The sequence below is a fragment of the Tiliqua scincoides genome, chromosome 5 (assembly GCF_035046505.1).
Source record: "Tiliqua scincoides isolate rTilSci1 chromosome 5, rTilSci1.hap2, whole genome shotgun sequence".
Classification (NCBI taxonomy): domain Eukaryota; kingdom Metazoa; phylum Chordata; class Lepidosauria; order Squamata; family Scincidae; genus Tiliqua; species Tiliqua scincoides.
The window spans coordinates 18,632,744-18,655,431 of NC_089825.1; the positions used below are offsets into that span (position 1 = coordinate 18,632,744).

The window sequence follows — 22,688 nt, forward strand, 5'->3', positions numbered from 1 at the left end:
CAGCAACTTATATATACCTTTTTGTGCATTCCACATTAATAGTGTGTTCCTTTGCCACATGAGATAGGAAGTCTAGGTTCATCTGAATTTTTTTTTTAATAGCGTGTGCCAAGTGGGCGATTCCCTTATTCCACTCATAGCCACTAAGGCAAGTTGTGCTCCAACCTGGCAGAACCTTTCAGAAAAAACTCAGATTGATATCATGAGGAATTAAGTCCCTTTGACTTCAGCACAACTTTCACATAAGGAAACTTAAAATTGTCATTTGCGTCTCCATGCAACTGTTAATCAGTATTTAAATCTAAAGGGATCATTCACTTTGGGCACAAACCAGCTAAAATGAAAGCCCTTTTGAATCCAGTTTGTTTCAATAGGAAAATTAAATAAGTGCTTGAATGACTCCCACGAAACAAAAACTGCACTGGTTGGTTCATGTCCAACATATATATATGAGATATACGTATATAACCTCGTAGAAGAGGTTGTCATAATTTAACAGTGCAATCCTAGGCATGTTGATCCAACAATAAGTGCCACTGTGTTCACTAGGACTTTCTCACAGAAACATGGATAGAAGTTGAGGGAAAAATGGTTATGTTTAAAGATAAAAAAAGGTGATCTTATAAATGGAAAGGCTGATAAAAATTAGCAGCTCCACCTTTAATAAAAGCATCCTAGCTGGCACATTGCAAAATCAGCTTAATATTGGTGTAGGAGTAAATGAAGCAGCTTCCATATGAAACATACAAGCATTGAGAAATGCACAAAACAGTAACTGTGCATCAATGCCAAGCTTTTAAAGAGCTTAATATTTGCATACACTAGAAATACACGTTGAATAAACTTTGAATACAAAAGAAAGCAAGAAATACAGGAACATTTCTAACAATGTACAGTAAGAATTGAACTGGTCCTGGACGGTGGCTCTACAAGGTACTACTCTGTTTACACAAGCAAGAATTGTACTGTTGGAATACCATTTCAGAAATAGGTTCTACCACTTTCCAGGAGAAAAGACCAAATTCCACCATCAACCTAGAACTATAAATCACTCCCACATTAAAAAAAAATCATACATACTCAGATATATGTATAGAAACAAAACGCATTGAACAAGATTCGCATACTGTTTCACATAGAAAAATACTTGGCGTACTTCTAAATTCTAGAGACAACAGATAGAAAAGTAACTTTTAAATATACCATACACACAAATTAACTCAGACATCTGTAAAGTAAGCCTTAAGTGACATCTCATGCTGTTTGGTGTGTTACTGGAACAAACACTTGATCTGCTTCAGTAAGACCTACCTGATTTGTTAGGTTCCATGGGTTAAGAAACAGTTCCCCCAGCACAGTTCCAGAATAAAAGAATTACCACATGGAATACTCTGTACAGTAGTTTTTACCCTAGGAGTTTCCTGGCCGGCCTTCAGATATTCTAGACAAGCTCAGGCTAGGCTGCATCTGGTTATACCAGTTATATGTTCCTGATTGGCAGGTGAAGCAGTTTGCAATTTTGCAGGCAGTGCTAAATTGGTTTTCAACAGTTTAATCATCACCCTCTGGCTCCTTAACTAACATTCTGGTGACAAGAAGTGTAAACCAGGGCTGTGTTCATACCCCATTTTTATTTTCTTTTTTTGTTAATATGATGAAATTGTATTTGAGCTTCAGTGATAAAAGTGATAATGTATTTTTGTTGTAGAAACAAGATTTTTTTCTTTATGTGATTACTTCATGTTGTTATGCAGACTGTTTTACCCAAGTATCCACTGAACATTAATTATGATACTACCAAGGTGATTATATGTAGGCATACACTACTTAAGCAAATTGAGTCTCATATAATCAAACAAGTAACACTGCAGTTTTAACTCAGGGACTCGTATTGACCTAAACAAACCATATTAGCTTTTCCCAATCAAATTTTGTCAGTCCTGTACTTTAATCATCATACAATGAAACAGAACTTTCAGCCTTGGAAATTACATTCTCACTGCAGATATTTTCCCCCCAAAACAATTGGTTTTCTTCACTGCTTAACTAAAAGTATACATTCACCATAGTGATTACTAATTGTGTTTACATACATGTTTTATGTTAAATTAACAGGTAAGGAACGACTGATTTTTTTCATCTTTACACCCACTCTCATACTTTCTCAGATATTTTCCTATCAGTTTGTACTTTTCCTTTCCAAAATAGTGGGAGGGATGGGAGACACTTGCTAAATTAGGAGCATGGTGGGCTTTAACCCTTTGTCTTTGCCATGGTCTCAGTCTAGATTGGGCCTACCTGTTACGATTTGCACTGAGAGTGAAGCTGCCATTAGCACCATTTGGAGCTTCTCCCCTGGGACAAATACGCAGTGAAGGCAAATGATTAAGGCCTAGTCCTTATGTTCATCTGGATCCCCTCCCAGCTGCTATTTAGGTGGGGAGAGGGTATGAAAATGATCGATCAGAACAGGGTCAATGACACACAGTGTAATGTGTTGCTTGGTCTTTTGTGTGCTCAATACTTCATTTAAACTGTATTTATAATAATAATAATACAGGCATTTATATACCACCTTTCTTGGTCGTCAGATTTCTCCTCAGACTTTAATTCAAGGCAGTTTACATGGGCAGGCTATTTAAATCCTCGTAGGGATTTATACAATTGGAGAAAGGTTCTATCTTTCAAGGACCACAACGTTTCTGATGGATCTTTTACGGTCTGTTATCACTTTCTGGCCTCTAGATTCCTCCCACGCAGGCTGACAAGCAACTCCTTCATCTCTTCAAGAGCAGGTGGAATAACTCAGCTGGGCTTGTCAGCTGCTTCAAGGTCTCGCCAAATCACAGTGCCAGTGGCCTCGAACCGGCGACCTTCGGATGTTATCTTCAGGCAAACGGAGGCTCAACACTCTAGACCAGACCTCCTGCCCCCTCTAGACCAGACCTCCTGCCCCTGGTTCTATTTATAAGCTAGAATAGGCTATAGTACATATACAAGCAGAGTTCTTTGTGCCTTTCCTTGCACAGATCACTATAAGATATTTGGGAGACATCCACACCTTCAGTGAGTGAGTGGCAAGAACCTCATAATATCAATAGCTAGCTCTGTCTTGTTTACAACTTGGTCGACAAGTCTGCAAGCAGTCTTTAACAATACGGCCATAAAGGAATAATTTTTGAAATCCTGCAAAGAACTTTATATGCATAATTGTGTTTCTACTCCACTATAAGGAAATAAAATCAACTAAAATATTAGATTTAGTAATAAACCAATTACTTACATGGGATCAGAAAATGTTTGCATGCATACCAGATATATAAGAATGTTAATCGGTTAATTCTGAATATCAAAGACACATAGCCTCAGAAAGGTAGTACTCACTTTCCAAGAGTTATGAGAACCTATACATTCTAAATACCGACTTAAATGGTGAACAAATTGTATTTTATTTTTCAACAATTCAATTTTTCATTTAAAAAAACCTCATATACCTAATGAACAAGAGAAGTAGCAGCAAACACACCAAGTTCTCAGAAAAAGTTCTTAGAAAATCCAAGTCATTAAAAAAATTACACCTTTTTCTGAACAACTCTTAAATTTATTTACACATTCGGTATGTTTTATACACCTCAATTTACATATGAGGGAAACCAGAATTATACTTCAGAGCAATTTACACTGGGGGAGGGATTGGGAAGGGAAAAAAGCAGTCTGCTAAAAGAAAACAAAATGTTTATTTTTTTCTCAAAAGTGCCAAGCATGCCACATATGCACATTTTATTGCATGTTACTACAAGAAAAAAGGGGGGTATGTTTGTAATGAGTCAGTGGTATTCTGCTTAAAGAAACCATCTCAGGCTCTTTCCATATTCTGCTAATTTGAGTGAAAGACAAAGCAAGAAGAAAAAATGACATTGGAAATCCTTGTTTTGTTGAAAAGAAAATCATTCTCTACCAGTTCAAAAAAAAATTGCACTATTAGTTGTAACAAAAAAAAGCCATATTAGCCCTAGTTTTAACTGGAGTTGACTGGTAACTTCCTTTTCATTTCTCTCACCCAAGTTCTCACCCACCCATTTATCTCTGGCACAAAAGTATCTTATTAAAAAGGATGTTTATAGAAGGGAAGTGTAGGGATTAAAGTTGTGGCAAACAAACCGTTTGCCAGTCCTTCCACAAAACAGTTCCAAGAAAACAAGTCCTAGCAGTCGTCCCCGATGCCACTCCCCGGTTCTAACAAGTACAGAAGATGTTTCAACACATTTCACTCCCAGTATATGGGCAACGTTTACTTAAAATATGGGCTAACGGCCTTGAACTCTTCAGCCACAAAAACTGTACGTTATTAGAAAAGGGAAGGTGACTAAAAGGGGCAAGTCTTCTAAAACACTCATTAACCGAACACCACCTGCCTTATGGGAAAACCAAAAAGTTTCTCAAGCAGCCAAAATAACATCATTCTACAAACATCTAACAGCATAGTGAGCAGCATCAAATCCCTGCTGTCACAATGCCACACTGCTTAAATAAAACTGGAAATATATTCCCAATACTGCCTCAAAGATGGCAGCACACTGTCTCTTGGCTGCATGACCCGACCCCCCCCCCCAAAAAAAATTCTAAGTTCTACAGTGTGGTCCAAAGGCATCTAAACAGGTAAGCCCTATTATTTCTCTGCCCACTTACTGTGTTCAGAAGGATCTTGGGCACAGGTATGAAGGCCAATGAAAAAAACATGTAGCTCAGGATTGTGTCAGGGATGCCTGCCCCCCATTTTCTGTGGTTTATATGATCTGTTCAACACATCATTTAATTCTGCCCCACAGCCTTTCTAAATGATGAGTGAAGCTTTCATAAACTGCCCTCTGGAATTTGGCAAGACTAAAGGGTCATTTCTCTGCCTATTGCAAACCCTGCAGCATTTCAAGGTGTCTCAGGCCACAGTATTCAGTAGCTCGACTGCCAATCCACGTGGAGCACAGTCAGCTAAGGAAGATCTATTAAGAACATACTATTCAGCTTCAGAATTTGAGGTTTCCAAACAAGCTGGATTCAGCCCTGAGATTGTATGTCTACATCTGTGAGAACTGCATTTGCTCCTTGTGTCTTGTTGTACGGAAAGACAAAATTAAGTAAAATGAAACAGAAACTCACAAGACAAATATTTATCCTTAAGAAATGTGATTATTACCACACGCGAAAAGAAAGCTACACTGCATAAGTAGACTACTGCATTTCTTGTATTCGTTAGCGTTCTTGATAAGGAAGTTATCATCTAACTTCTAGCTTTTTTCCCTCTAGAACAATCTGAATTTCTTTGGCATCCAAAGTCTCATAAGTCAGTAACGCTTCTGCTAAGTTCTTGTGTTCTTTTGCATGGGTCTTCAAGATGTTCTTTGCCCTCTCATATGAATCCTGTCACAGAGAAATACAAATACATTAAGAAGTTTTACAACACTGGAAATCATGATGGTGTGCTGCTAGGATAAACCTCTCACAAAATTTATAATAAAGTCACAAATGTTCTTGTTTAGCTATGAAAAACAAAATGATGTCAGCAAGCTCTATTGCTAACGAATTGTTACAGAAGTGACTTACAACACTCAGTTTCACTGAACTTGAATATTTAGAGTGTCCTCAGCCGGTGCAAATCTTCTGCACCAGCCGAAGAGCGTTGCGAAAGTGCCATAAGGCACTTTCGTACCACCTTTGGAGGAGGGAGGCTGGCACATGGATATGCACCAGCCTCCAGATGCCAGCCCAAGCTCTGATGGGCTGACAGAGTAGGTAAGCCCACACAGGCCGAGTTAGGCCGGTGGGGAGGGGGCAGGGAGGAGGCATTTCAGGGCAGGGGGGCAGGCCCATTTGCGGGCGGCAGGTGAGCAGGGCCAGATCCTAACCCCTGGGCAGTCCAGGGCTGCTCAGATCTGCACCATCTCCTGAGGTGGTGCAGATCTGAGTAGCTCCATTCAGGCTGCTATGGCTTTTCATGGGGTAAGGGGAAGTGATTCCCCTTGCCCCAAGCTGAGCCGCTTTCGGCCCCAACCTTGTGTTGGATACGAGGCTGGCCAGCTGGCCTCTCTGTGCCATCAAGGGTTAGGATTGGGCTGTTAACCTAACAAATAAGGAGACTGGCCATACACCATATGGTTTACTATATAAAGACAAAGAAGTTGAAGTGTGTAAGTTATTCACTCAGTTCTTACTTCTATATATCAATTTATATTCTGCCTTTCTCCTCAAAGGGAACCCAAAATTCTTAAAGCAGCAGCTCCCAAACATTTTAGCACTGGGACCCACTTTTTAAAATGACAGAAAGACCCACCTAGCTTCACGTGATTTTTTGAAAAAAGTTTCACTTTACCATCTTCTCAAGCCTCTGCTATTATCCTTTTTACTATGGTGGGTTGAGGCAATGCCTTCTGGAGCATTTGTTGAGCCTCATATTCATTGGATTAGTACCATTCTGGTGGCATTGCATTCCTCTCTGCCTGTCCTTCAAGCAGACTGAGTCCTGTTTGCCTGCTCATGTGCAAACATGCATATGCTGCTCAGTTTCACTTTCCATCCAGTATATTTTCCTTGTCAGTTATCAGTCTGCCAGTTTCGGTTTCAGTCACCAACAATCAGGTCCTGACCTACTGGTGAATCCTGACCCATAGTTTGGAAAACACTGTCTTAAAGTATTAAAGTTCTTACCTTTAATAGTGCTCTTATTTCCTGCTCAATTGCAGACTGAGTTTCAGGACTGAGTTTTCCTGTATCCGTATAGGTCATGACACCAAGCTAACAAAAATGGAAAGTGCAAGACATTTACTTTTACAGCACTTCGAAAAAGACATTTTTATCTGATTTAACCTTTCAACATCATGCAAGTAACATCCACTGAACTGCAACAGGATCCCCCCACATCCAAACTACAGGCACTGATTTATACTCCACCTTTCCCTCTGAATAAATGGATTGCTCAAGGTAGTGTACAACAGAGGGGGAAAAAGTAAAATGCCAACATAAGAACAAAATACAAGGTGCAAAAATAATAAAAACCAGTGCAATTTAAAAATTCATACATGAACATATATTCATACATATGAATGCCTGTTAAAAAACACAGGTCTACTGAATATGAGTCAGGGAAGGAAAAGACTTAGTTACCAGTTAGATGCTTTAGTTGGCTGAACCGTAACGGTATGCAATTATTTTTAAGCATTCTATTAATTTTTACTGCCTATTAATCAGACTTTACATTGCTGCCCCTTTAAAAGTCTTCAAAAACACATATCACCTGTGTATCTAAGAGAAATGCCTCTACTCAAACATAGTTGCAAGGCAGGAGAAATGTGCCGGTTGCCCCAAGGAAATACCAGTGAACCTTGGGAGAAGCACTGAAACTAAAGCCTTTCCGGTGCTCTCCCTGTGGAATGGAGCCCAGAACACTGGGAAGCTTGTTTTATGTCACTTGGATTCTCCCTCCCTTTATCTGATGTGAACACAATACTATGATACAAGCTTGCTATATTGAGAAGCAACTGAAAGGTTCAGTTTATTGAGAAAGTTGTTTCATATACACCACATTGTTTAAAACACTATCCTCCAAGTAAAGCCCAAGTAATTAGTTTTTCAGTCTGTTTTTTTATTTACTTTCTTCATTACAGGTTGTACAAAGACAAAACTTCTGTTTTAAGTACTTTAAGTCTCACTCACGAAGTTTACACTTTCTGAAATCCATTAAGCTGATTTTGCGACATGCACAGATTTATTTCAAGTTCTAAACCTACCCTTATCTGGTCCCTACTCCCTACAGTGGGGATGACCTGGTTGACTCACCAGTTGCCAGGAGTCTGTGGTGGCCACTGCCAAAGAGAGATAGGAATCTCCCGGCAGTTACCAAAGTAGCAGAACCTCAAGCACTAGTCTGGGCAGCAGGGAAGAGTGTTGCCCTGATGACAGAGATGCAACCTGGTCCTACAAAGGAACTTGAACATGTTGCAGGAAACAGAGGCTCTCTCATAAGAACACACAATATGCTAAATCTGTGAGTGATAGGGAGAGGACAACTTAGCTGCCTGCTTCCCAAGGCTAGGGAAGCCACAGAGTGGAGGAAACGTATGTTGGAAGCCACTTCCCCTCCATAGCTGTGGCAAGGAGAATACCAGGGCTATACTGTGGAAAGCCAGGCAAGAAAATCTCCAAGAGATCCGAAGACAGATTAACAGCAATTGCAAAAGATCTAGTCCAGTTTCAGAAGGATTCACAAAGAACAAAAAGTCAGAGACAGCAATATATAAAACTGAAATAGGAGAGATGAAATGAGATCTTACCTTCTCACTCATTCCAAACTTTGTCACCATGAGCTTTGCTATTTTAGTAGCATTGTCAAAATCACTAGAAGCACCTAAAGAGTAAAAAAAAATCCATAAATTTGAGAGTATTCAATGCTTGTTTATTATCCTGAGATAATTTCCTACTGGTGTTTACTAACCTGTGGTGATATGATCACCTCCAAATATAAGCTCTTCTGCAACTCTTCCTCCCATACTAACATCCATCTGAGCAAGAAGCTGGGATCTGGTTTCACTCCATCTGTCATTTTCTGGCAGCAAAGACACCTAAAATGCAAAATTGCATGAGCAGACTTCGCAACAACAGTAGATTACACGTTGCTCATGGTAGTAGCTTTGATCAGCTTGAAACAGCAGATATAGGAATCCAACTGCCTTGATGCTCCTGAGTCTTCTGCTACTACCCTCTTTTGTTGATGCTCCTCTGCTAAAAACCATTGACAAGAGTCGAACTTCCCAAGGTTTTTTTCCTGCCAAAGTACATGAAAGCTTTTCATAAGGGTTCTGACTGCAGACCATAGCCATGCAATTTGCCATTCACTTGAGCAGAGCAACAGTTGTCCCCTAGTGAGCAAACTTGGAAACTACACTTGCTGATTGACAGGCCTTCCTGTCAGAATCCAGCCCCCTGCTGTCGAAAGCCAGCCTGGATTGAGTAAACAGCAGCTCTACAGAAATGAGACCTCAGTCAGGAAATGTGTCACAATGCCACAATGGTTGTTAGCTCTTTTGTTGCCCAATCAGGTCTCTAATCCTTCCAGGCAAGAAGAGAAGATGGTGTGAGTGTACTACAAGTTCCAATAACTTGGTAAAAATGGAAGACCAGAACATGCATCGCAACTGTTTAAATATTTTGTATGAACAGTTGCTGGAGAATTAAGAAATACAATAAGGAACAGCATACGGGACAATTACTTTTCAATTCAGGGAACCAATTGTAATCTTTGTTCAAATTCAAGGAACATTTTTTTCCTTATGTGTTCATGAAAGAATTACATAATTTTGCAGTCTCTTACTCCAAGTGATGCTATGAAATGTCCAACAGCCCAATCCTGAGCTGCCTGGGGTGCAGGGCTGCCGCGGCACCGAAAATAGCTGCAGCAGCATCCAATGCACAACTGGATAGCTGCTTGCGGTTCCTCAGGAGAAGGGGACCTTTGTCCCCTTCCCCCTGGTAAGGAAAGTAGTAATGCCAGTAATGGGGCTACTTGATTCTGTGGAAACCCTTGGGCTGGCGCAGAATCAAAGAGCTCCATGACAGCTTACGCAGCTGAAATCCACAGGTTCCATCCTCCGCCTGCCTCCCCCCACCTCGCCCCATGCCCCCACCTACCTCTCCACCGCCCTGAAGTTTGGGCAACCACTGAGCGGCAGAGCACTGGCTATCCCCCAGTGCTCAGCCAGCGCTAAGCCTGCAAGCATGCCTTACAGTACCAGATCTTTTGCAACAGTGCCAGATCTTCAAAATAACAATGATATTTCAACAATGGAAAGCATTAATCTGTAAGAGGCAGGGTGGTGTAGTGGTTCTGGTGTTGCACTTAGACCTAGATGATCCAGATCCAAATCCCTGCTCAGCCATGAGGTTTGCTGTGCGACTTTGGGCCAGTCACTATTAGCCTAACCTAGAATACAGAAAAACAGAAATAAAAGGCACTTCTGGTTTTGCAACAAAAACCTGAAATCCCCTTTTTCTATTTTTGGTTATTGTGAGGATAAAAGGAACCATGTACACCACCCTGAGCTCCTTGGAGGAAGGGCAGTATAAAAATGTGAAATAAAATAATATGGTCAAAGGGTGCACATAATTGGATGTTCTGTATAATCTGAAATCCTCACATGTCCAAGTGTTGGTCCTCGTGGCATAATTGTTGCTTTGTTGATTGGCATTGCATCTTTAGTATAATATGCAATAATGGCATGCCCAGATTCATGATAAGCTGTGATAGTTTTATTTTTAGTGTCAATTTCTACACTTCTACGCTCAGGGCCTGAAATTAAAGAAAAGCAACAAAGAAAACGGCATAAATGAAAGATAAATTACAACATATTTATACTAGGGGTAGTATTCCTGATTATTTACATACTGTTCACGTAAGAAGTTCAACAAATCAAAAATCTACTCTCCCTGGTTCTATTATTTGGATTTCCTCAAATTTCTATTTGGATAATCCTTATTTGGATTATCTGGATCCTTTTCGAATCTGGTTTCAGGCCAGGCTTTGGGACGGAAACCGCCTTGGTGGATGACCTACGCCGGGGACTGGACAGGGGGAGTGCGTCCCTGTTGGTCCTGCTGGACCTCTCAGCAGCTTTTGATACCATCAACCATGGTATCCTTCTGGGCCAATTGGACGAGCTGCGAGTTAGAGGCACTGTTCTACGGTGGTTCCGCTCCTACTTGGAGGATCGGTCCCAGATGGTGGTGCTGGGGGATGCCTGTTCGACACCTGACCCTTGAGGTGCGGGGTGCCACAGGGTTCAATTCTGTCCCCCATGCTATTTAACATCTATATGAAACCACTGGGAGAGGTCATCCAGGGGGTTGGAGTGGGGTGCCACCAATATGCCGATGACACCCAGCTCTATCTCTCCTTTCCTCCAGACTCCAGGGTGGCGGCTGAGGTCCTGGAGTGCTGTCTGGAGGCAGTGAAGATCTGGATGGGGGCTAACAAGCTGAAATTAAATCTGGATTAGAACCAACGTAACATTTAAAATAATCCCATGTTTTCTAGAAGAGGAAAAGGGGCCTACCCATAAGAATTTTGTCCTTTGAGAATTCCAGCTCCTTCATACTGACCATATCCTTCCCATCTACTGCTGCTTTTAGTGCAGCTTGGTTCACAAGGTTTTCCAGCTCAGCTCCAGAAAATCCTACTGTACCTCTTGCAATGATTTCTGGATCAATGCCTGTGTGAAAAAGAATATGCTAAGTTCTATATTGCCCCAACCTAAGAAAGATGATTTGACACATGAATCAAATGATTGGGGCAACTGTTTAGATGGCTGAATAAAGTTCCTGGCATTAAAAACACAGGAGACAGTTCATGGACAGCAAGAGATTTTACACATGTGACAGAAAGAAGTTCCAAACTGGTAGGAACTGCAAGAAAAGGAGAAGTTTTGCAATTATGAGTCCCTTTCAGAGTTTAAGCTCTTGACCTACATAGTAGAGATGGAAAAGGTGCAAAAGAGAGCAACCAAAATGATTACTGGGCTGGGGCAAATTCCCTATAAGGAAAGGCTACAGTGTATGGGCCTCTCCAGTCTAGAAAAGAGGCGCCTGAGGGGGGACATGATTGAGACATACAAAATCATGTAGGGGATGGACAGAGTAGATAGAGAGGCGCTCTTTTCCCTCTCACATAACACCAGAACCAGGGGACATCCACGAAAGTTGAGTGTTGGGAGCGTTAGGACAGACAGAAGAAAAAATTTCTTTACCCAGTGTGTAATTAGTTTGTGGAACTCTTTGCCTCAGGAAGTAGTGATGGCATCTTGCTTGGATGCCTTTAAGAATGGACAAATTTCTGGAGGAAAGTTCATTACGGGTTACAAGTCATAGTAGGTATGTGCAAGCTCTTGGTTTTAGAGGCAGGCTGCCTCTGATTGCCAGATGCAGGGGAGGGCACCAGGACGCAGGTTGTTGTCTTGTGTGCTCCCTGGGGCATTTGGTGGGCCATTGTCAGACAAGTAAGCTGGACTAGATGGGCCTTTGGCCTGATCCAGGGGTACTCTTCTTATGTTCTTTTAAATATGGGTGTCCCCACTGATAACAGGATTCAGCACTTCTGTCACCACACTCACACACACATACCACATGGCCAGTTTAATGGCAATTTTATTTTTCTTTCAAAAAGTAACAGATAGATGCTTATACTCACATGGGTCATACTTTATTTTATTAAGGTACCATTTCAGAATTTCTGTTCGGCCCCTAACATCTGGTCTGGGTACTGTAACTTGCATGTCAAAGCGGCCAGGACGTATTAAAGCACTAATTGGGGAAAAAATACAATCCTGTGAAACATTCATTTGGCTTAAAATCATTGCTAGATAGTTGATGTAAAAAGAACGAAGAACAGACTTGCTGAGGACAGCAGCCAATGTGTTCCAGGATTCCACCAAAGGTTGGTTCACACAGGCAGATGGCCTCCATGCAATTCCTCCCAACTATCCTCAAGTTCAGAAATCCCATGAAAAGTGGTATTTAATGAACCAGCACTCCACAGATACTGTCATGTTGCAATTTCTGTTGTTTTCCATTAAGGACCTGCACCTAATATTGCTGCCTCAGCAAGGATATTGAGAAAGGGGCTATGTGTTTTACTGCTGCCTCCAGAGATTATATGAACAGAAGGATGCAAGTCCTTCTGATTACTTACATACAGCCATCACCTGCCTATATGTTCAATGTTACATACTAAACAAAATCAAACCATGCAAAGTTACATTTCATGCTTATATGCACAGATACACATACTTATCTAATGCTTCAGGGAAGTTTGTTGCACCAATGATAATGACCCCTTCATTCGGTTTAAAGCTTCAAAGAGAAGAGAGATTAATTAATATACATAGAGTGTAAGTCTGTTTTCTAATCACACAAGTGTAACTGCAGCCCACACTTCTATGTGGATTTCCATGACCACTGCAAACACTGCATAGCTTTGTAAGGTCCCCTAGCTTTGCAGGGATTCATTAGTTTGTTCGTAAGTTTGCAGTCAGAAGAAAATAACTAAGAATCCTCCTGCTGGATCAGATCAAATATTTAACTAGTCCAACATCCTGTTTCCAAAAGTAGCCAGTCAAATGCTTTTGGGAAGCTCATAAGCAACCCTATTTATCCCCAGTCATTAGTATTAGGAAAGATGGCCTCTGCTATGAAAGCTTCCAATTCCAGTCAATCTCCTTCCTCTATGCTATGCAATCTGCTATGAAAGCTTCCAATTCCAGTCAATACCCAAGGGGAAAAGGAGGAGCATGTGATCCTAAGGTCTGTGCCTACTCATCCTCATAATGGCATGGTTTGTTACGTTTGAGCAGAGCCATTGCCATCACCTTTGAATTTGTCTAATCTCTTTTAAAGGCATCTGAGCCAGTGGTGATCACCACACCTTCTAGTGGCAAATTCTGTACATTTGTTATGTGTTGCATGAAGTATTTTCTTTCACCTGACCTGAATCTGTAGCAGCTAATGTTGATATCTAAACCAAGCAGACTTATAGGTAGGTTATACTCAGTTTCACCAACCCATTTAAAGCACAATCAACAACCCACCGCACTGATGCAATTGCCCATATCACAGTCAATCTAATCACCCTCTGTTGTCACCTAGACAATCTGTGTCCAACCTCTCTGCAGAAGTCCAATCTCTCTGCAGCAGGTTTTGTGCTCTAGTATTGAGAAGAACAGGAAGGAGGAGGCTTGTGTTCCTTCACCAGGAGATGAAGCTAACAGGAACAGTCACATCAATATTGGTGTGTCCTGGTCACTGGGCTATGTGGCATCCTAGGGGTTTCCTGGGACTTGGTTATTTATCTTGATGTGCAGTGGGGAAGATGCAAGTTTGTAGATTATATCTTAAATGGCTTAGTCTTCCTGAACCGCATATTGAATTCCCTGTTCTTTCCTGCTTTGGCACTACATCCTTCCCCCCACTATCCTGAACCCTGCACAATTTAGTTTGGCCTCAGTAACCGCATTTGTATTATTAGTAAAAATAATTCTCAAAAATGTTTCATAAGTAAAACAGCAGTAATGGTGAACGAAGAAACATTCTCCTTACATCTGCAGTTCTAATGGAACTAAAAGTCACTTGATTTCAAAAGAAAATGAGTATTTACCCATCCATTTCTGCAAGCAATTGATTTATAGTCTGCCTTGAGTAGGGATGCATTGGAGATTCTATTCTTTTGCCACCAACAGAATCCAGTTCATCAATGAATATAACACAAGGTGCATTTGCTTTGGCTTCTCCTGAAAACAGAAGTCAAATTAATTCTTCATAGTAAATACAACTTTTAATTTTCTGCACACCACCAAGGTGAACTTATGAACTTTTTTCTTATCTCTATCACCACTTTTTGAGAGTGAAAACAGCACACAAATGTCACTATTCCTAATGTGGGTTGAAAGTCAGAAGGAAAAAAAACCGTCTCTCTGAATTGGGCAGAAGACAGTAGCCATATGATAGATGTTCCAAATGAACAAACCATAATATTTTTTAATGAGCAACTGGTCAGACAAAACTTACATTTCCAATTATAATGCAAGCAATAAAAAGTGTGTTTCTGAATTTTCGTGGCTTCTGCTAGCTCATTGTTTATTCCAATAGAAAGAGATCTCAAAGTATTTGTTCAGTGATTAAATTGCTAGATGTTAGAGAAAGCGCATATGCACTCCTGACATTTCTTCACAAGAGCAGACAGTGCTGAAAAGAAAACTAAGTTGAACTTACTAAACAGATTTCTGATACGGCTGGCTCCCACACCAACAAACATCTCATCAAACTCAGATCCAGAGGCATAATAGAATGGAACATCAGCTTCTCCAGCCACAGCTCTGGCAAGAAGAGTTTTGCCAGTACCAGGTGGTCCCACCAAAAGGATACCTGGTAAAAGAATGGCATGGATATAAAAGAATACCAAAGCATATCAGGACCCTTTCACATAGCAACAAGTTAGCAAGCTGCCATTTGTGTCCCAAGTCCAGAACAACAACTCAAAAGAAAACACTGCTCTGATCAAGGTTTCAGCCTAGCTCTAAGAAAGCAGACTGAAAGGGACAACACTGAAATAAACCAGCAATTAAATCCAAATGGAGGCAAGAAACAAGTTTATTAAGAAAAAATAGTCCCAATGCATTTTGAGCTAGCGTCAAATCCATTCCTGGAGATAATGGAGAGCACAAGCTCAAAACGCATTGGGTCCTTTTGAAAAAACTGAATTTATACATTTTAAAATATATATAATCTGCTTTCCCTTCTGTATCAGCAGCCCAAAGCAGCCTCCCCCCTTCTCTCTCTCTCTCTCTCTCACACACACACACACACACAAAATAATAGTAGCTCTGTGCTCAAGAACTCAGTCCTTAAGGGAAAAAATGGTGTGGGAGATGAAAAGAGGGCAAGTAAACCCAAAAAGGGTGTTTAAAAACATAATTCTCCTCTGCCTTCCAGGGCTATGGTGTTTCTATGGTCACGGGGAAAGGAAATAGGTTCATGATAAAAGCAGCAGCAACTGGAGGTGGTAATGATGGAGCTTCAACATGCTGCCTTCCTTTTCTCCTTCTCCACCTCACAAAGCAGTTAGTGCTTGTAATTAATTCTGTTGTATTTTACATCCATTGTTCTTATAAGAATGTAGGAAAACTGTATGAATATACATGCTGAACCAACTCTGCAATATGATAGCTGCCACATGAATATGGTTCACTGTGATGGCTGCTATTATGGAATTTTATTGCTCTATGGTTTTTTAATGTCATTTTCCTTTGATTTTAGGCAACTTTTTACTTTTTTACGCTGATAATTTTATGATGATTTGGTACATTTACTTTCATTGTGAAAGCTACCTTGGGAATCTTGCTGTGAGCTTGAAAGGCCGGCTAGAAAGAACCTGAACAAACCAACACACACACACACACACGGGATATGATTAGTTTTCCAAGGGTGAAAAAACACCAAACAGGAGATAACTGTATCCAGATTTACTGTTTGCAAATTGGAATTTACTCAGTTCCCAAGAAGATATGGGCTAGATTAAAACACATCGGGTTATATCCTAATGACAGCAGGTGCAGAAGGATGTTTTTGCTCAGGAACTAGCCCACCATCACCTACAGCCCCCCAAAAAGCAGTCGAAGGTCACAGGACTCTCTGAAGCAACAATGCATGCAGAACAGGGGGTTGCTGAAAGAGGGGAGAATAAGTGAAAATCATCTGCTCCAGCATGCACAAAAGTGACTTATGTTGGACAAAATGAGGTAACAATACCACCCATGAATAACTGTCATGCAACACTGAACATTACATGCCTCACAAAAAACAGCTGAAACTACATAACACATGGTCTAAATATACACACTAAAGCAGCTGCCAGTCAGAAGTTCACTTTTACCTTTTGGAAGTTTGCCTCCCAATACAGTAAATTTCTGAGGATTTTTCAAGAATTCAACCACTTCTTGCAACTCTTGCTTAGCTTCTTCCACCTATAATCATGCAAGTGAAGAAAAATATATTAAGTTGTGCCAGCATTTTAAAAACCTCTAAAATTTACTAATAATGTGATCTTATCTATCAGGTAGACTAAAATTCACTCTTGGGACTGTGGCCATAAGCACACCCAAAGGCTCATATTTCTCCAGTAGAAATATGAAACCCTGTGTTATATCACTACTTTCTCAGTAGACTGAGGAAAGGCAGTATAGAAATCTTCTAAAGTAATACTGTGACTCTCCTGACTGCAATTCAAATAGCCCCTGCTTTGCTGATGTTCTGAAGGTGGGGGCAACACTTTTGTGCCACCAAATCTTTAAATGATATCCTCTTTTCTACTCTGTATGTTGCATTGGCTCTTGATAGTTAGGTGCCCAGCTTTGTAATTTTTATTTACTTGGATTGCTTTTTTATTTTACTGTTTATTTTGCTTGATGTTTTATGGTTTTTTGGTATGCTTCCCACTGGCTTAGAAAAAAGTGGGGAAAGATGTTTTAAAGCATAATCTTGAAATTCCTGTGTTTTCCAAAGCAGTTTGTTCTGTCACTCAGGTTCAAAGTTCTACAGGACACAGACACCCAGGTGCACTGGACTATGCTATGAAAGCAACCCAGAGATCTATGCAACTACAGGTATATGTTTTATGAACCCCACCATTAAGCATTGGTCATCCTCTAGAAGCACCCACAATGCCTTGTGGCAAAGCAGGAAGCAGCTGGCTGAGGAAGCACACAAATCTTTCCTTTGCACTACTGCAGATAAGGGAGCTACCAAGCTCCCTTCCTTTCTGCCTTGCAGGCTCAGCCAGCTAACTCCTACTTTACGTTCATGCTTTTCTTCCACTTTGGCAGCCACCTCCTTCTACCTACCTTTCTGCCTTAGGAGGGTTAATGAGATGGCAAGGCAGAAAAGAAGACATTGGGAGGTGGCTGCAAAAGTGCAAAGTGTGTTCGACAGCAAGGAAGGAGGAAAGGAAGCTAGCTTGGTGAGTATGGGAACCATCACACATGTGATCACTTGTTGGCTAGAACATGTTATTAGGAGACGCATACCTGTATCTTTGCAGGCCAAGCCCAATACTTGTGTTTGTTGAACAACAGAGCAATCAGTGATGTTCATGCATGTGAGTCAGAAAGAGGGGTGTGATCCAAGGCTTCAAGGGCTTGCTCCCTGCTCTCATTGTGTACTTTGTATCTGTCATTCAGACACCTCTAAACATAGCAGCACTTCACAGTACAAGTGTATATCTATCACTCATCTACAGAATACCGGTGACTGTCACTTAGTGACACTCCAGCCAGCGACAGCCCTCATACACGATGGCCACTGCTGGTCCATCATCCTTCCACGAAACCAGAAGCTGCGTCTTTTCGCCCGAAATGGGCAATCTGAGCCTCTGAGTGTGGCTACCCTCGCCTTTTGGAGGCTTTGCATAGCGTCAAGACTCACTCGGTGACGGAGGTGCCAGTCTGCATCCCTGTCGCTAAGCGATGCACAAGTGTAGTTTTATCTTACAGCTTTCAATAAGTTTTCTTCATACGTGTTCCTGTCTTTTAAACAGTGAACTCAGATGGTTGGGCACTTATTAGAAGCAAAGAAGGACCACCCCAAAATAAGGTAGTGGTTTCCCCATATGGTGGGGTTGGCTCCCCAGGTTCACAGAAATTCACCATTAGCAAATTATAAGTAAAACTGAAACAGGCTGATGTGAATCATATTTTCTTTCCTTCGTTTTCAGGTTCCATCTGATCTATTCCAATTCAGCGAAACAACAGACATCTAGCTTACCCCTTTGACGTGCTCAAAGGTGACGTTTTTCATCTGAATAGGGTCCACCGCTGCATCAAGTCCAGAAGTTGTTCGAAAACGAACTGCAGGCAAATTTAAAAAATGAATTGTTTACTATAATGCCATGAAGCCAACATAATTTTTTGATAACTCTTCCCCCCTTCAACAATAATATATTGGTCAATGTATGACGATGATGTTCAAACTTAGCATTAACATAGTGCTCTCTCAATGCGCAAAGCACTTCACGCCTATTTTCTTGATCGAATCCTTATAATAACCATGTCAGATGAGTATCATCAGCCCTGCATCACTGGCAAGCCACCCAGTAAATTCATGGCAGAGGTGAGATTTAAATCATGGAAGTGCTGATTTGCAGCTCAGTCTTCCATCCAGCAAACTCATTACGTTCACAGCTCTTAGCTTCAGCAATGCTCTCATATTATTCACTGGGCCCTAACTGAACAAATGCTTGCTTTACTCCAGATACCAAAAACCTTAAGTGGTTTAGGGCCTGCATATACTGATGTCTATGCTAGTAGACATTAGTATGCTACTCAGTTTCTTGGAAGAAGGGCAGAATTCTTTAAAAAAAAAAATGTAGCGTAATACAATGTTCAATATCTGACATCTGACTTTGGATCATACAGGGACCACCCAGACACTCTGGCTGAAGCAGCCACTTTGATTGATGGAAGAAGGCAGCAAACTGACAATAGCTGTGCACACCCCACTTCTGCCTGCCACCTAGTCACCAGTCACCTGCCAGAGAGCACCCCATGCTCTCTGATCCTTGTTTCACTCACTGAGAGCAAGCAAGAGAATCAGGGCAATGTCAACCCACCACTTCCTACTGCGCTGCTGCCACGAGCAACAGCAGCAATGGCGAAGAAATATTAAGCAGGGCAGTACAGCAATCCTGTCCTGATCTCTCCCATGAGTGATCAAAAGGAGGCCTCAGCCTCCTCCTTGCCTGCCCAGCCACAAAAAGTGGGCAAGAAGGTGGCATCTGCAGGCTCCACATCCCACACTGTGCGTTTACAAGATGCAGCTGGACAGGAACAAGCAGGAGCTCTAAGATGTTAAGGTACGAAGATGGCAGAGGCGGGGCAAGGTGCTCTGGGATCTCACACTGGGATCCTCTTTAGGCGACTTTGGGTTTTATCACCTATACCCCCGATTTCTACATTTTCAGTGTTTCACAGATTCTATAAGGAATGCAGAATACGTTTGGGCTGCTTAGAGGGAAAACTATATAAAGTTGGAGAAGATTCCCAAAACGTGCTCTTAAGCCAACTGCCCCTGCAGAACTGTCTTCAGTAATCAAACACTGAAAAAGCAGAAGGGAACAAAACTACACAAGCTGCTAAAAGAACTGAAAGCAAGAAAGAAAATATAAATAGAAAGCCTGAATGAAATGCTCCTAGTTTAAAAAATGCTTTTAGAACTGGATTTCAGAGAAAAGAAAAAAGCATATGAAAAATTGAAAGAACTTTAGGTATACCCTTCTCAGAGTTGTGTATACCAAGAACAACTGTTTTGTGGATTTCAGTCAGTAAGTATAGTTAATCTAAAAACACATCTTTGATAGAGGAGAAACAATGCACAAGGAAAGAGCGAAAGATTCAAAAAGATTGAAAAGTTAACAAACCAGTATCAGAAAAGGAGCCTTTACCAGATAAAAATGGGGTTTTCGATAAACCATAAATACCAAGCAGTAGCAGTACAAGTAGAAAGAGACGGGTTCGTCTTAAGGAATCTGTGGGGGGGAAAAAGTCAAGAAAAACAAGATCAACTTCCTGGATAATCACAAACATATGTATATCTGAGAGCAAACAAGTTCAACTGACCATTTGTACGTTGTGTGAGTGCCTGGGCTTTTAAAAAGCCCTCAGCAAACCCAGTTTTAAAGGCATCTTGATGAGCTTCAGGTATGTTTTTTGTTTTCATCAATTTGTCTAAACTTTCGACTTCAGATCCTCTGTCTCTCAGCAGAAGGCCCTATGATTAAAAGAAATATATTACTTTTTAAACAATTGATTCTCATGAAGAAAAGTAATATTCTAATAATATGATTCTAGTAATATGTTCACTTCTGTCAAGCCTAAATATATAAAAAGCTCTACATTCAACACATGAAGTTCCAATAACCATGAAGAATTTCTTCTCTATTTTATAACAATCTTTTGAATTCTTATGTTAAGAAGTAAATAGCATACTAATCCTACAACTGAAGAGGGGGAAAGTGGCCTGAAGGTCCAATTACATGGTCTGAAAAAATATTTTCTAACATCTTAAATGTTATTTGGAGACTCATCCAAGTGTTTCAGGGGATTCTTTTTCGCTACTTACCATATTGTTTCAGCTAACTTTCTATAAACCCATCCTCTCCCGCACCAACTCCCTGATAATATAACTAACCTAACTGTACACACATCTTGATGCGCAAGTCCCTTGTCTCTTCCCAGTTTCTGTCTTTAGATCAATTACAGGTGTCTTGCAACGTTAGACTACATATTCCTCAGAATAGGGACTTGTCTCACCAGCCTTTTAATATAATACACAATACACACTGAATACAACGCTCTGAGAGTTAGGGCGCAATCCTAACCCCTTATGTCAGTGCTTTCCAGCAATGACATAAGGGCAATGCAGCTCAGAGGCAAGTGAACAAACATACCCTTACTTTGAAGAGGCCTCCATGAGTGACACCCAACTGCAGGATGCAGCACATGTCCTATTGGCACCGCTATGCCAGTGCTGGAAAGCACTGACATAAGGGGTGAGGATTGCTCCCTAAGTGTAACAAACCAGGTCATGATCACAATGTGAAAATCTCTGGACTAACCTTGACAAAAGAAGGAGCTACATTTTCTGTTTCTGTTAGTCGTTCTGATGTAGACTGTAGCCTTCTTGCTCTTGATTTCAGTGTTTTAAAACCCCTAGTCTGAATGAACACTTAAAGACAAAAGAATATGTTATATCTTAGGAGAATATGAAAACTATCAAAGAGCTTTACGTTCTGTACATTCTTCCGGGTTATGCATCTCAAATTTTAAAAACAGTGCAAAGTGGCAGAATTCAAAGAACCATATAACTAGTTCTGTACTTGGAGCGGCACATATGCTATAGATTTGAGTTTCTCAAGCAACAGCATTCTGTGCTTCATGGCGATTACTTACAAAACTAAAGATAGCTTCCAAATCAGCTTGTAAAGCTGCATTAGAAAGTGGTGAGGTAGGATTCGTCAATCCCAGTGTACGTATACAAACCCTTGGACATGTCTTAAATACATAGATTCTAATCATATTTTCAAGGAGTATACTACAGAGGCAATATTACAAAAAGGAATGGTAATACAGGTGTGTGTCACTTAACGACGCGTTCCCGCAGCCCCATTGTCAAGTGACACTGACGTTAATCGACATCACCTGTTCCAAACCTCCAAAGCTGAGGAGAGGTGTGCTCCCCTTGCCTCTGGAGGCTTTTCTGAGTACCACAGTGGCAGCACATGTCAGAGGCTCAGAATGACTGAAAAGATGCAACTTCCAGTTCCCTCTGGAAGTGACATTTTTTCAACTTATAAGGCATTCTGAGGCCCAGGAAATTCCCTGGAGGGACGCATACTGCAGGACTCAGAAAAGCCTTCAGAGGCAAGGGGAGCATAGCTCCCCTCAGCTTCAGCGGCTTGGGGGAAAGGAACAGTGATCAGCAATGGACTGTCGCATACGTGGCATGCTGCTGGTCAGAACGTCGCTAAGCTACGTTCACCTGTATAATCATTATCAATTTGATGTAATCCAACTTCAGTAACAGTTGCGGTATCCCCCTTCTTACAATAAAAAAAATAATTAACTGAACCGATTAGAGCCCCCCTCCCCTAACTGGTCGTTGATGGAGCCCCTCTGGTCAGGACTTCAATCCTGCTCCAGCTCAATAAAAGTAAGCAAGAAGAGAATCAGAAAAGGGTAGTCTCCTTCCCCTTCAGTGGCACTGGAGAAAGAAAGGGGGAAAACAAGTGCCTCCCTCACCATCTCATCACTCTCTACCCATTTGGATGCAGCTGAGTGGGCAGGGAGATGCTAGGCAGGACAAACTCATACCTGACATCCCCAATAACACCGGCTCTTTGCTTGTCTTTGGATGAGAGTTTCTAAAATACAAACTGGAAGAGCCCAGCATGCTCTGCTCTTCCTGATCATTTTCAAAGAAAGGAAAAAGACAGCACCAAAGAGACAAAGAATGAGGTCATCCCGCCTTCCCCACTCAGCTGCAGCCAAGTGGGCAGCAAGAGCAAGGAAATGGCAACGGTGGCACCTGCAGCACCTTCCCTCCCC

At 41.2% G+C, this 22,688-nt stretch overlaps 1 protein-coding gene across 2 annotated transcripts in view; it reads right to left on the reverse strand.

Moving 5' to 3' along the window:
- Window positions 1–3,579: 3,579 nt before the first annotated feature.
- YME1L1 (YME1 like 1 ATPase) overlaps window positions 3,580–22,688 on the reverse strand; it is a 28,521-nt gene continuing 9,412 nt past the window's right edge. Inside the window, exons 5-19 of one of the 2 annotated variants that reach the window (XM_066629027.1) lie at window positions 21,200–21,309; window positions 20,202–20,352; window positions 20,027–20,110; window positions 18,352–18,434; window positions 16,466–16,556; window positions 14,806–14,958; window positions 14,192–14,324; window positions 12,829–12,891; window positions 12,230–12,342; window positions 11,100–11,255; window positions 10,185–10,336; window positions 8,486–8,612; window positions 8,325–8,398; window positions 6,703–6,789; window positions 3,580–5,418 (exon numbers count right to left, since the gene is read on the reverse strand). In XM_066629027.1, the coding sequence (XP_066485124.1) occupies window positions 5,275–5,418; window positions 6,703–6,789; window positions 8,325–8,398; window positions 8,486–8,612; window positions 10,185–10,336; window positions 11,100–11,255; window positions 12,230–12,342; window positions 12,829–12,891; window positions 14,192–14,324; window positions 14,806–14,958; window positions 16,466–16,556; window positions 18,352–18,434; window positions 20,027–20,110; window positions 20,202–20,352; window positions 21,200–21,309 (1,721 nt within the window). In that variant the 3' untranslated portion in view covers window positions 3,580–5,274. Of the gene's footprint in view, window positions 5,419–6,702; window positions 6,790–8,324; window positions 8,399–8,485; window positions 8,613–10,184; window positions 10,337–11,099; window positions 11,256–12,229; window positions 12,343–12,828; window positions 12,892–14,191; window positions 14,325–14,805; window positions 14,959–16,465; window positions 16,557–18,351; window positions 18,435–20,002; window positions 20,111–20,201; window positions 20,353–21,199; window positions 21,310–22,688 lie in introns of both variants that reach the window. The other variant, XM_066629025.1, reaches the window with a different exon arrangement.